Source organism: Scheffersomyces amazonensis (genome assembly GCF_036850825.1).
Source record: "Scheffersomyces amazonensis strain UFMG-HMD-26.3 chromosome Unknown RJT21scaffold_6, whole genome shotgun sequence".
Taxonomy (NCBI): domain Eukaryota; kingdom Fungi; phylum Ascomycota; class Pichiomycetes; order Serinales; family Debaryomycetaceae; genus Scheffersomyces; species Scheffersomyces amazonensis.
Genome location: NW_027042746.1, coordinates 159,989 through 174,802, shown reverse-complemented (window position 1 = coordinate 174,802; position 14,814 = coordinate 159,989). Strand labels below are relative to the sequence as shown.

General features: G+C 29.2%; 7 protein-coding genes across 7 annotated transcripts; 2 read left to right on the top strand and 5 right to left on the bottom strand. All coding sequences in view use genetic code 12, as the record gives it.

Annotated features, from left to right (window-relative positions):
* Positions 1-1,391: 1,391 nt before the first annotated feature.
* On the bottom strand, positions 1,392-3,369 carry FGR34 (Fgr34p). Its single transcript, XM_064882297.1, has one exon. It carries the CDS (start codon positions 3,304-3,306, stop codon positions 1,495-1,497), a length of 1,812 nt encoding a protein of 603 aa, XP_064736614.1. The 5' UTR covers positions 3,307-3,369; the 3' UTR covers positions 1,392-1,494.
* A 120-nt stretch (positions 3,370-3,489) lies between these two features.
* On the bottom strand, positions 3,490-4,981 carry MSS51 (Mss51p). Its single transcript, XM_064882296.1, has one exon. It carries the CDS (start codon positions 4,842-4,844, stop codon positions 3,564-3,566), a length of 1,281 nt encoding a protein of 426 aa, XP_064736613.1. The 5' UTR covers positions 4,845-4,981; the 3' UTR covers positions 3,490-3,563.
* Positions 4,982-7,089, bottom strand: RJT21DRAFT_122116 (uncharacterized protein). The gene has a single exon (XM_064882295.1). The coding sequence runs from the start codon at positions 6,964-6,966 to the stop codon at positions 5,140-5,142; it is 1,827 nt and encodes a 608-aa protein (XP_064736612.1). The 5' UTR covers positions 6,967-7,089; the 3' UTR covers positions 4,982-5,139.
* RJT21DRAFT_141295 (uncharacterized protein) lies at positions 7,051-7,576 on the top strand. Its single transcript, XM_064883391.1, has one exon. The coding sequence runs from the start codon at positions 7,144-7,146 to the stop codon at positions 7,480-7,482; it is 339 nt and encodes a 112-aa protein (XP_064736611.1). The 5' UTR covers positions 7,051-7,143; the 3' UTR covers positions 7,483-7,576.
* Positions 7,577-7,689: 113 nt separating this feature from the next.
* RJT21DRAFT_48917 (U2 snRNP complex subunit) lies at positions 7,690-9,225 on the top strand. The gene has a single exon (XM_064884793.1). The coding sequence runs from the start codon at positions 7,738-7,740 to the stop codon at positions 9,211-9,213; it is 1,476 nt and encodes a 491-aa protein (XP_064736610.1). The 5' UTR covers positions 7,690-7,737; the 3' UTR covers positions 9,214-9,225.
* A 13-nt stretch (positions 9,226-9,238) lies between these two features.
* Positions 9,239-11,635, bottom strand: ZCF39 (Zcf39p; the record flags this gene model as incomplete). Its single annotated transcript, XM_064879878.1, has 2 exons — positions 10,282-11,635; positions 9,239-10,218 (listed from the first exon to the last, which is right to left on the bottom strand). The coding sequence occupies exons 1-2, from the start codon at positions 11,546-11,548 to the stop codon at positions 9,239-9,241; spliced, it is 2,247 nt and encodes a 748-aa protein (XP_064736609.1). The 5' UTR covers positions 11,549-11,635.
* On the bottom strand, positions 11,636-14,456 carry RJT21DRAFT_122112 (uncharacterized protein). The gene has a single exon (XM_064882294.1). The coding sequence runs from the start codon at positions 14,117-14,119 to the stop codon at positions 11,957-11,959; it is 2,163 nt and encodes a 720-aa protein (XP_064736608.1). The 5' UTR covers positions 14,120-14,456; the 3' UTR covers positions 11,636-11,956.
* Positions 14,457-14,814: the final 358 nt, after the last annotated feature.

Genomic DNA, 14,814 nt, shown 5'->3' with positions numbered 1-14,814 from the left:
ATTTATACAATTGAATCTGGCTGGATTAATATTAATTAAAAAAAAAACTTTTTACTGTGGGAATAGCCCATCGACTAACTTATCAAAACAAACCAAAATCAAAACAATCTACAGTACAGTACAAGTACAAAGTCGACTGTATGATTGCCTATGATTCTATTAATTAAACCATATTTCTGGCTTCATTGCATGCAAAATTGATAATGCCGAACCAGCATTTGTTTTGGTTTGTTCCTAATTGAGTAATGTGTCGCTGCAATTTTTCACCACACCACAAAATAAATTTTCGAATGCAGTTAGTGAGCCAGATAATACTACCCGTTTAAGGTTATTTGCCAGACTAATTTGATGGTTACTGGTCAAACAACCCTGGATCATTATCCAGAATTGATCGTTCCTTGGATCTTTCCTTAAAGAACATGAAATCAAGAGGACAAAATCAAGGTAATAAATTAAAGGGTCAAATCTGGTTAACTACTAATTCACTAATTCATTTAGCAACAAGCAAATAGTTAGTGCCATGTCTTAAACAGGCAAGATCAAGTGCGATTATTTCAGGTTTACTATTATTATTATTATTGTTATTATTATAATGGCTATAAAAAAAATTATTTATTCAAAAACCGAACAATACCCATACATCGTGGGCTAGCAAATAGTACGCTAAGTATAAAAATACTAGGTTATAGAATATCACTAAATCGTCAAGTTTAGGTTTTACACATGAAATGAGTAATTTTTATCACAAATCATACAACACTAGCTCACTATTGTGAGCAATCGTAATCGTTTTTGCGCAATGCTACTGTATGCTACGCAACGCACGGCAAGGCGGTCGGTAGCCAGATCCCACTAGATGGCTCGTAATCTATGGGTTATCTTGTGTTTGTTTTTTTGTGTTTGGCTTTGGCTTTGTCGTTATCTAAACAACCGTTACTATCTCTATACATACTATCACGGTTACGAGAATAACTACAAAACAAATAAACAAATAAATAAATAATTACTTAATCGTAGACTGCCAGACGGATCTTGGTTGGAACAATTATGACACCTTAACGCCCTAGTTTCACAAAACATGTCTCTTACCAAAACCTTATTTTGACCTGACAGAGTATCGATGAGTGTTTACTTGGCAATTGACCCGAGTGTTTATTTGTTTGTGTGAATTTTGCGGTTCTTTATTTGTGCATTTGCGTCTTTTTTGTATGGTCTCGTTACTCGTGTCGCAAACAAAAGCAGATGTATTTTGCGACTTCCTCTTCCTGTAAACAAATAACAATGCCGCAAACACGAACAGACGACTCATGGATCGCCTTACCGTACCACTTTGTGGTTATACAAATGCAGGTGTATCGGTTAAATCCTGTAGTAGAATATAATATTGATAATAATAATATATCTTATATTATACTATATATTATATTATGTTATCAGTATTTACAATATTGTCTGAATTATCTATATACTAAAGCAATTATCTATATACTTAACTCAATTGTCTCGTTCAAATTGTTCTACACCTGTAGCTATACCCCTATCTTGAACTGGTTCAGAATTATCATTAATTATTTCAATAACTTCAGTAGGTGACTCAATCTCTTCAAAATCTTCTCCAAGTTCTTCATTGGGTAGTGATGTTGCAATATCTCCCTTCCTTTTACCATCTTTATAAGGACTATTACTAACAAAACTCTTATTTAGAACAATATAACCTTTATGTAACCTTTTATAGTACTCTATTAATAATTTATATTTATCCTCTTTTAAAGTAATTGTTCCTTCATGGCCAGCATTATTTGCTAATGCACTATTAATAGACTGTAAAACCGATTTAATGGTTTCAAATGATATCTCTTCTTCAAAATCAAAATCAGGGGTAAATTTAGAATTATAAAACTCAATTAATGTCTCTACTAACGTAACATGAGATTTAACCTTATATTCTAATTCATCAAGTTCAATACTTTTCCAAATCTTGATTTCTGTTTCTATGTTATCTTGTAATGTTGGTATTAATGAAAGATTTAATAACGTTAAATCCTTTACGAAATTTTCAATTTCTCCTATTAAAACACTTTTACCATCTAAAATATATTCATAATCTCGAGTTCGTCTTACAGCCATTTTAATTATTTCATCTCGTACACTTATCACGACTTCTTGAGCCTTATTATAAGCTTGTCTTGGTAAATTAAAGATCCGATTATTAAGAATATTAGGGCCTAAGACATTATTAAGTACATTATTATTATTATTGTTGTTGTCATTATTATCATTATTTTCATTATTAAGGTTATCATTAGGGTTAAGATTACCCACCCCATGAGGTCCGTTTATACCTCGTAATCTATTAGGAGCAATTGCAGCAACATAGACTGCATGAGCTACCATGGCGTATACGAAATATTTATACCAATTCAGTAAAAAATGATCTGGAATTCTTATACCTAATATCTGTAGTACTATAAATAATCTGAAAGCATAACTAACAACTAAAGCTCCTGTTTCCCCCAATTGTCTTAGGATATTTACTACTACTTGTTGAACGGGTACGTTATCTGGGTTTCTATTATTAATGTTATTATTAATGTTATTATTAATGTTAATATGATTTCCCTCTATATTATTGATATTATTATGATCGTTATTATCGTGAACATGTTGATCATGGATATGAACAGGAATGCCACTGGTTGAGGAATTATGAGTTACAGTAGCATCAGACCCATCATATTCAATCTTTACTTGATCAATTCGGACATTCTTTACTCTTTCAAGTACAGTATTTAATTTGGATTTTCCTGCTTTACTAATCAATAAGTATGGTTCATGATCTCCTTCAACCAATATACAATCTTGATCAGATAATGAAATTTCTTCAGAAGTGTCACCTTTACGTATTGTGAATTCGAATTTAGTAGAATCATCATCATCAACATCAATTGAATTAATTGGAATTGATGGAATTGGGATTGAAATTGAGGAAGGAATTGGTATTTCTTTAGGGATACTATTCATAGTAATTACTAAAGTAAAATCATCTCTTAATGGAGATTCAGGTGCTGAAGTGATTCCTAAAACATCACTTAGTATCGCATCATCAGTTAAAGTGATTCCCTTATATTTTATTTCTTGATTATTAACATCATAATCAGATCGTTTACTCCATATTTTACGTTTAATTTCCTTAATGGTATTAACTAAACGTACATCTACTAATAATTCAATCTGAGGATCATGTGATTCCACCAAATCTGTATGAATCACTCGAAGCCTTAATTCAAATGGTTGACTCATACTCATAATTATACTTATAGTTTAACTATAATAATTCATCTACTGAGTTAGTTACTAATACAATCAGATATCACCACGTCACTTTGAACTGTGCGCACCAGTTTTATATAATTTAATCTATGCGCGCTCCGAAAAAAGAATTAGCAATTAAGAAAAAAGAATTAACAATTAAAAATTAACAATTAACAATTAATGACAGAAGTAAATGTTTATTACCAATGGTTTGAGTATATACAAGTGTCTTAGACTATTATGTACATATATCATGTTTTAATAGCATGATATCTTTTACCTCTAAAGGCATAGATTTGACTATTCATATTAAAAGTTTCTGTTGGATTAGTATCGACTAATTCAATCTTTGTACATGGAAATAAATTATTAGTTGGATTCATTAATACATCCATTTCATCATGTAATTCATGATTTTCTAAATATTGAATTTCTCTTGCCATATCCTTTTCATGATAAGCAGTTATATATATTGGACATTTAGAATCTAATAAACCTTTCATAGCTTTATCCCAATATATTTTATCAGCAGTAGTAAATCCTGGATGAAATAAAAAGAATATATCTAAATATGGATCAAAGGGGAATAAATCTCCCATTTCATAAACTTCATGAAAATATCTTGTATGATAATGTAAAGTAATTTGTTCATCAACTCTTTCAACTAATGGACGACCATGAGGTACATTAGTTGGTCCAAAAGTTTTTGATTCTCTATCAAAATAAGCTTCTGGACCTATAAAATGAATTTCAAATTTATTTTCAGGAAATAAATAACCAAATTGTTTCCAAACAAATCCTGGTACTAAAGATTCCAGTTTTGCACCAAGTATAAATATTCTCATAGCTCTTTCTTTAAATGTAACTCCATTTTCAGAATGTCTTGTATATGGAGGATATAAAATATATTTTAAAGCAGCTAAAGATCTTAACCCTTCAATTGTAACTGGACCTTTTGGTACTTGACCATAAGGTGAAGATTTATATAATACTGCTCCTATAGAAATTGGATAAGTTAAAATTTTAGTTGCTGCTGCTAAATTAAATTCTGTATTCATTGGAGGGAAATCTCTTGTATAAAAGAATGTATCCCAATTTGATAAATTAATCATAAATTCATGAGTTTGTTCATTTGGAAATGTAAATTCTTCAAATACTCTACCAGATCTTATATCATGTTCATAAAGATTAACTTTTTTTAATAATTCATAAGTTTTCTTTTTATGATATTCAGTATCATTTCTCCATGCTTCTTCATTATAATGAGTTGGAATTCCACTAATTGGACATACAAAATTAACTGGTTTATGAGTTACAGGACAAAGAGCTTTTGTTCTTATATATGCAGCTCTAGTCCTAATTGTTTCATAAGGTGAATCATCCCAATTATATAAATGTCTTTCTGTTTCTTTAGATTCAGGTTTATCTAATGCTAAAAGTTTCCAAAAAAATGAAAGATTTCTTACCTTAGTAATTGAACAAGTTTTACTTGATCTAATTACCCATGGTGTTAATCCACTTACGCTTAACATCACTACCTTTTTTACGCCTCTAGATTGACTGTTTGTTTAAAAAAAGTCTCCAGTATTTCTCTAATTGATTGATAGAGTTAGTGAAAGATTAGTGACTATTAAATTAAGCTAAAACCCAATCTACAGTAGAATTTTCGGTCATTACCACTATAACCAACAGCTCATTTTTTTTCAATCAAATTCCGTTCCGTTCAGTATTGAGAATTACACGATGTACGCGTAAATCACAGTACACGACCCACCCCCCTTACTTACTTACCTACCTATACCAAATATATTTGCAACCATAACTATTCTATTTATTATTATTATTATTAACAGTCTGTTCTGGTTTATGTTCTTTTTGTTGTGCCTGTTGCTGTTGTTCCTTTTTCTCTGTCTTCACCTGTTGTACTGGTTGTTGTTCTTCAGGCTTATTATCCATCGGTAATACTTGTTGAGTACCCTCATCATTAGGTTGAAACTCTATTACCGCATGCATCTCACCATTCTCTTCATCTGCTTCAGTACCAACAATTACTGCTTCAAATCCTTCACCTAATTGACCTGAATTAATTAAACTTTCAAGTGCTTCGGCTACTTGTTCTTGAATTTGTTCTTCTGTTGGTTTAAAAGTTTCCATTTGCTTTTCTCGTTCTATAACATCTTTTCTAGGTCTATAGAAATTCTCAAAATTCCATTGATTATTTGGAGCATCGAATTTTTCAATTATAACTTTTTGACCATATTGATCAGTCATTAATTCTGGATTAATTATATGTAAAACTATTCTACCATCTTCATGATTTCTATCTCTTTTAATTCTTATTAATCCAATTAATTTTCCAAATACATCATATAATTCATACCATACAGTAAATGTATCCTTTAATGATAATGTAGAATATTTATTTTCATCTAAAACAATGGGAGATGGAATTTTATAATCAAGAGCTCTAACATAAGTTTTACCGATATTTTGAAGTAATTGATTAGTAGTATTATATTTACCATTAAATAATAATATATTTCGATTATTCCAATAAGGACTTTCAGTATGAAGTTTTTCCTTTCTAAATCCAAAAAATAAATTAGAACCTAATGGTTTAAAAATATAATCATTTGTATTAATTCTATTATCCTTATGAACTGGGAAATATTGATTTTTAGCTAATTTATCAGGATAATCAAAAAAATTCTGAAATTCAATTGGTTTACCAATAGATACACTTCCAAATCTATTAACTAATTTACAATCAATATCAACTGTTTTTGTTTCAATTGTATTAACTCTAAATTCTTCAATTGAACAAAGTCTTGGTATATTAATTACCATTTGATATTTACAAATATTAATTTCATGAACATCAGCAATTTCAACCATTCCTTTATTTGGATCACATTTATAAATTATATCTATTTGTCTTGAATTTCCAGTTTCTTCACATTTTGTTCCATCAAAAAGTGTATGTTGAATAAAAGTTTGTTTTGGAGTATCAGAATCTAATTGATTAATTGGATCATTAAATTTATTAATTTCATCATTTAATAAGAAATCTTGAGGATTTAATTTAAAATCTAAATTAGATACATTATTTTGAAAATCAGTTTTATTTGTAATACTTGGTGAACCAGGAAATTTACCTAATAAATATACAAAATCAGGTTCTTCAGCTCGATGATTACCAGTACTTACAAAATATTTAATATCTGAATGGAATTGAATTACTTTATCTCCATAACAATAACCAAATGTCCAATAACCTCCATTAACTCCAAAGGCAATATTACAACCTTGAGTACTTAATGATTTAGATATTTCTTTAACAGCTTGTTTCTTTAAATTTTGTCTATTTAATGTAATTTCCAGAATATTATTAGGTGGAAGACTTATTAATTCTTCTTCTAATGATGATGAAATTGATGGAATATAACAAATATATTTATCATTAACTGTTGAACTTCGTATATTAATTATTTCAAATTGTCCTTGTGAAGTTAAATTATTATTTAATCCAACTAATTCATCAGCTATATTCCAAGGAATTTCAGCATAATGATATTTAACTTTATATTTAGTATTATCTTCAGCAATTACAAATACCAATTGGATTAGGAATAAGATTAGTCGATACAATTTCATTGGATTTTATAGTGGGGTTCTGATCGGTTGTCAAATAAGTAATCAACACGCAATCCACAAATTTATTCTTTTTCGGTGAGTGGGATTCACTGCTTATCTACGATACTAACCTTAACTAAGAGTATACTACTACTACTAATAATAATAATAATAGATAGATAGCACCAGTTGTAGAAGATGTCATCCACTTTAAGTATACCTTCCAGTAATACATCTAGTTCTAGTTCAGAAACTACCATTGGACTCTCAACTCCTCATTTAAATGAAGGAGAAAATGTATCTTTATCTACTGTACCAAGTAGTTCAAGTGGTCAAAATTTAAATATAGATGAAACAGATGGTAGTATAAATGTTAGTAAAATAACTTCAGTATTTGATATAGCTCAAACTATGCAAGAGAAATTAGGTAATGTAGTACAATTGCTCGATAAGCAAGATTCTGAAATTAATGATAGAATAGACAAATTACTTAAACAAATAACTAAATTAGAAAATAACATAACTAATGATAAGTGATGTTAGAAGACAATTCAATTAAATTCAATTAAATTAAATTCAATTGTCATTATTTATAATAGTGCATTAACATAGACCTTCATATAATATACGATTTAATGATTTTACCAATTTTACCAATTTTACCAATTGTGGTGATGGATCTGTAGATAGTGTCTCAAAAATAGTTAGTTAGTTTTTTTTTTGTTAGTTAGATAGTAACTAACACCTATTCAAACCGCTCTAAATAATAGTAGTGTATAAGTATTGCCAGTAATGGCTAAAGAAAAAAGATCAAAAAATGCCTTGAGAAGGGAGAAGGCAAAACAAAGGAAATTGAATCCTAATGATACATCTCATCAGTCGCAATCCATATCTAGCGAAGAGGTTAAACCATCACAAGAGAAAGAGGTAAAGCATGAGGAAATACCGCTTGAAAAGGAACCTATTCATGAAGAGGATGGAGTAGATCATACACTTTCTACTGATGAAACTCTATTGAAGCAATTTGCTGGGATATTCGATAGATTTAATGGAGTTCAAGAAACCAAAGACGAATCTAATGGTTCTAATGGTTCTAATGGTTCTAATGGTTCTCAATATGATGATGAAAAGGGTGAAGTATTCTATAGTAGTGGTTCTGATAGAGATGTAGAAGAAGGAAAGGATTCTAGTTCAGAAAGCGAAGATGAAGATGAAGATGAAGAAAAAGAGTGGTCTAGAAGACAACTTCGAATCAAGAATAAAGTACCATTAGCATTACTTAAAGCATCTGCTTCTAGACCACAAATTGTTGATTGGTATGATGCCGATGCAGCAGATCCATACTTACTCGTTGCATTAAAATCTCAAACAAATATAATTCCTGTTCCAGGTCATTGGTCATCTAAACGTGAATATTTATCAAGTAAAAGAGGATTAGAAAGAGCCCCATTTCAATTACCAAAATTTATTCGTGATACAGGTATCATGGATATGAGAAATACAGATGATCAATCTATACGACAGCAACAAAGAGAAAAAGTTCAACCCAAAATGGGGAGACTTGATATTGATTATCAGAAGTTATATGATGCCTTCTTTAAACATCAAAAGAAACCTAAAATGTCAGGATTTGGAGATGTTTACTTTGAAGGAAGAGAAGCTAATGATGAATATTCCGATGATGTTTTGAAATTAAAACCAGGAATAGTATCAAAAGAATTAAGAAAAGCCCTTGGAATGTCTGATAATTTAAATACTCCACCGCCTTGGATTCAACTAATGACCCAAATTGGAAGACCTCCAGCCTATAAAGGATTGATTATCCCTGGACTAGATAAAGAATATGATAATTCAGGGTATCGAGATAAAGATACAGTTGAAATTAACAGAGAAGATCATTGGGGGGCATTGGCTGATTATGAAGAATCTGAAGAAGAAGAGGATGAACAAGAAGATGAAAGTAATGAAGAAGATGCAGAAGTTAATTACTCTGAAGAAAGTGAAGAAGTTGTTGATGATGATGGGACTAAAAAAGAAATTAGTGAATATGGTGGTTTCAACACAAAGTTCACAACCACAACAGTTGATGAAAGTACATCAGAAAACACTCAACCAAAGTCATTATATACTGTATTAAACGAATTGGGTAGAGGTGAAGGCTATGAACTACCAGCCAAAGGTGATAAATCAGATAAGGGTTCAAAGACAGGGGAAGCCAAAAAGCAAGAAATGACAGAAGAAGATTTAGCTAAAAATTTTAAATTTTAATGTATATAAGCTATAGATATATTAATTATATATTAGAGTAGTTATTAGAAGAATCTACAATATCCATACCATTTCCAAGTAAATTAAAATTTCCACCATTAAGCTCAGTCAAATAATTGAAATCCGATTCTAAGGGATTAAGAAAGTGCATAATATCTGCATCAATTTCTTGAAAGATCTTCTCCAATGCAAATGCAGGTGGTTCATTATTATCATTGGTAGTACCAGAAGAACCTTGACCTAAATTAGTGCCGGCACTAATAATAGTTACAGGAGTCTGACCTTTAGCTGCTGGTGAAATACTATCGATTCTTTTGGTAGATACCTCAAAATCTTTAGGCATACTTAAACTTTCAATCTCTTGATCTTTACTCATACTAATTAACTTGACTAAATCTAAATTAATATCATTATTCGAACCATTATCTCTAATTTTATAAGCATTTGAAACTTTCATCCATCGTTCAATCTTATTAAGAATAATTTTCATTTTAGCACAAACTTCAGATTTATAAGTCTTTTCATTCTCAATAATTATTTCAGCTACTTTACTAAAATAATCTTCTACATCAATTTCAAGAATATTTACATGCATACTTTGAAATCTTTGTGATTTTAATACTAACCTTAATCTTACCAATAATATTAATGCATGCATTGGTCTATAATATAATACTGTTGGATAATTTACAGTTTGTTCTGAATTTAATTTAACAAAGAAATCAATTAAATTTTCACAAATTTTAATTAATTTAATTATATGTTGTAAACATAATTCTCTTTCATTATTTTGAAATAATGATAATGGTTTAGAAGTAGGAACTTCATGACCATTAAGAAATCCACTAATTAAATTATCATAAATAATTATAAGTAATTGATAATACATTATACATAAAACATATTTTTCTTTAGGTTCTTGATTTTTTGAAATTGATTTCATAAATCCACTTTCATCAAGAATTTGATCTAATTTTCTTTCATAGGTATTTAATACATATTTAACTTGAGTAGGAGATAAATAAGTTGCATGATCACTGGCCTTTTCATCAATATTATCAATAAAACTCTTTGGAATTAATGATGAATTATTTATACCAATAGGAGATATAAATTCTAAAATTTCTTGAGCTGTAGCTATGATTTTAGAATAATAACATAAATATTTATCTTCTGAACTAGGTAAATTTTCGAATCCTGGTTTCATTAATAATCTTGTAGCAATTTCATGATTTTTTGTCCAAGTAACTAATTTAAATCTTCTTAAAGATAATTCTAAAGAACCACAACAACAATATACACTTAATAAAGCTCTTAAACTATTCCTTTGATCAGAAATATCATCTAATTGTTGTTTATCTTTAAATTTTGAAATTTCACCTAAATCAATACATAATGAAATATTAAAAGCTGTTAAAGAATTTAATTGATTTCTAAAATGTCCTAATTTATTAGGAGGTAAACACCAAGATGATAATATTAAACAAACATAAATTAAATCTATTGAAAAATCATCACATTTAACATGAACATAATAAGCAATAAAATTATATAAATAATGATTTAATAATTCATATAATTTTGAATTAGAAATTTTTGAACTCGATAATTTATTATCATTTACAGCCGTAACTGATATACATGCTATTAAAAGTAAAGGATAATTATCATATAAATTTTGAAAATCTTTAAGATTATTTGATAAAGCAACTGCTGGGAAATATGGTAACATATGATGAATAAAGAAATCAAATCTAATTTTTGCTTCATCTATAGTAAAATATTGATAATATTCTACAAGTTCCTTTATTAAATTTTTTTGAAATGATATAAATGGATATGGATATTCTGTTGATTTTATCGATGACGGTATTGATTCTAATTCATTTGGAATTGATACTGGAATTGCATCGGATATTTTTGAAATAATTGCTTTATAATTATTAAGTAAACTTTGAAGACCTTCTTGAGGAAAATCAGATAAATCTGATGGTAATTTATTTAATGAAGATTGTGAATCATTTATTAAAGAATTAATTAAACTTGAAACTTCAGTTGTAACTTTGCGTTTCTTTTTCTTAGCATACTTGGCTGTAGGATCATTATCAATTGAACATTCAACTCCATAAGTAAAACATCTTTTACATGACTTATGCAGAGGATCATCATAAGAACATTTCATTTTCAATCGTCTACATCGAGCACATGCACGATTTTGTCTCCATTTTAATGCAAATTCACTAGTATCATCTACACCATCATTATTACTATTAGTAGTATTATTAGTATTATTATGAACTTCTTCCTTTATAGCTTTATTACTATTCGATGGCATTGAATTTTTAATTTTTAATTAACCTGATGATATATAAACACAAAAATGATTTAACCTCTATACCATAGCCTTATAATTATATTATGTATTGTTGCAATAAGTTATAATAATTTAGAGATGAGATGATAATTTATTTAGTCCCCATGGAGATCACCGAGTAACTCAGCTCCGCGGGATAGGGGGATTTTTTTTACGAAGCGGCTGCATACAAAACTGCAAAAATATTTTTATATAAAAAAATAATACTACTAATAATAAATTACTGAAAAATGAATATATATAATGTATCAAAAAGATAAGAGAGTCATGATTGGACAATATGAGTGAAAAGAAATGGAAGGGAAATTATAAAAAAATATGACAATGATAATGCAATTGTTTTTTCTTTTTTTTTGTTTCTGTTAATATCTAAAAGTCTATTTGAGCTTTAGCATCAGTTATTTTATCAACTTTAGCACCAAATGAAGCTATACATTTGGCCATGGTTGGAGAAGATCTAGATATGACGTCGGTAAAGTAGAAATTATCAATTGGATTCTTTAATGGTTGACCAGTAATTTTACTAGATTTATTAAATGATGATAATCCTGATAAACCAACTTTAACTATATCAGTTGAAACTGGTTCTATTACTTCATGTCTTACTAAATGAGGAGCAATTTCTCCTAATCTAGTTCTTACAGCAACTATATCATCATATGGTAAAGTAACATTCAAATATTCTGATAATGCTCTAAGAATTTTCCAATCTTCACGAGCAGATCCTGGAGCATTAGTTGCAGCACGAGTTATTTGAGTTCTACCTTCAGTATTAACATAAGTACCTGATTTTTCAGTATAAGCTGAACCTGGTAAGATAACATCAGCAAATGAAGCACCAATATCACCATGATGACCTTGATAAACTACAAAGGCATCCTTTGGAACATCCTTATTTTTAATTTCATCAGCACCTAATAAGTAAACAAATTTAGGTTTAGTATTAGCAACTTCACTAGATAATGTTTGGAATCCAATATCTAATGCACCAACTCTTGAAGCTTCTCTATGTAATAAGTTAACACCATTCCATTCTTCATTATTGAAATTAGTATTCTTATCAGCAAATTCTCCAACTAATTTATAAATAGATTGAGCATCAGCTGAATCAGCAATACCTGAACCAACAATAATTAATGGTTTAGATGCACCAGCTAATTTTTTACCAACTTCACCTGTAAGAGCAGTTTGTAAAGCTTTAGCATCAACACCTAAATGCTTTAAATTAAAGGTTGATTCAAATTCTTGACCAACTGAATAAATATCAACTGCTTGTCTTAACCATACTTTTCTAATTCTAGTATTTAATACAGCAGCTTCATGTCTTGGATTAGTACCAATTAATAAAATTTGATCAGCTTCTTCAATACCATCAATAGTAGAATTAAAGATATAATTAGATCTGACATCAAATCCATGAGCTTCAGTAGCTTGTTTAACATCAGTTGTAACATTTTCAGAACCTAATTTATTAACTAAATCCTTTAAGGCAACTAATGATTCTGCATCAGTTAAAGCACCAGCAATAGCTTTTACTTCATTATCCTTTGGTTGAATCTTAGCATAAGCTGATGCAATGGTTGATAAAGCTTCATCCCAAGTAGCAACTTCAAATGAATTACCATTTCTGATTAATGGAGTAGTTAATCTTTGAGTCTTTAAACCATCACAAGCAAATCTAGTTTTATCAGAAATCCATTCTTCATTAACTTCATCATTTAATCTTGGTAAAACTCTCATAACTTCAATACCTCTAGTATCAACTCTGACATTAGATCCAACAGCATCTAAAACATCAATAGTTTCAGTTCTCTTTAATTCCCATGGTCTTGCTCTAAAAGCATAAGGTTTTGAAGTTAAAGCTCCAACAGGACATAAATCAATAATATTACCTGACATTTCAGAATTAATATTTCTTTCTATATAAGTACCAATTTGCATATCATTACCTCTTCCAGCAGTACCAAATTCTGGTGCACCAGCTACATCATTCATAAATCTAACACATCTAGTACAATGAATACATCTGTTCATAGAAGTTTTAACCAATGGACCAATGGCTTTATTTTCAACGGCTCTTTTACCAACTAATTCTTTAAATCTACCACGATCAGAACCATATCTTTGAGATTGTTCTTGTAAATCACATTCACCACCTTGATCACAAACTGGACAATCTAAAGGATGATTTTCTAATAACATTTCAGTGACACCTTCTCTTGCCTTTTTAATTCTTTCTGAATCAGTATGAACTACCATACCATTTTGAACAGGCATAGCACATGATGCAATTAATTTTGGCATTCTTTCAACATCAACTAAACACATTCTACAATTTCCAGCAATAGCTAATTTATCATGGAAACAATAACGAGGAATTGTCACACCAGCTAAATCAGCAGCTTGAATAATAGAAGAACCAGCTTCAATTGAAACTTTTCTACCATCAATGGTAACTTCAACATCAGCTAATCTTCTTGAAGATGATGATATTAAACGTCTTGAGTTTCTTAATATATGTGATCTAAGCATGTTTATTAGTATATTATGATAATTTTGAAAAAACTAATAGTATATTAAACTTTTTTTCCAATGCAATGGCTTTTTTATAAATCAATATTTAATATTAATATTAACTTTTATTGAATATTATTAATATTTTATAAATTATTGGTGATATCAATAGTCAACAACACTAATAGAGATACTAATGTGATTTACTTAATTCCAAAAACCGGGAAACAATAAAATGACTTAGTGGCTAGATAAATCTTTGGATAAATATTCCACTTTTAACTAACACACTTGGATATATATAACCAAACTCCGTATATAAATGGACTCAATGGCTATTGGTTTTCGGATTTTGTCAATTTTCTGATGGTGCAAAACTGCCTTACACCAAAAAAAAATTTCCCTAACAAATCTTGTTAACTATGGTACTGTGTGCAGTCCATTACAATATTTAAATTCTGATTCGTTGTAGAGATAATGCGACATTTTGTTTGTGAGTAAGCAAGCGAGGACTGAGACATTATATAGATTTTATATAGACGAGACATTAAATGTGCACGTGATTGACCGTATACTAAAATATAGTCTATAGAATATAAACCTTATATACTACTAAGTCTAATTCTAATTCAATTTCAATTATAACTAGTTTATAATTAATTATGATTATTTATGATTAATTACAGCTGCTTCATAATTAATTACAATAAATT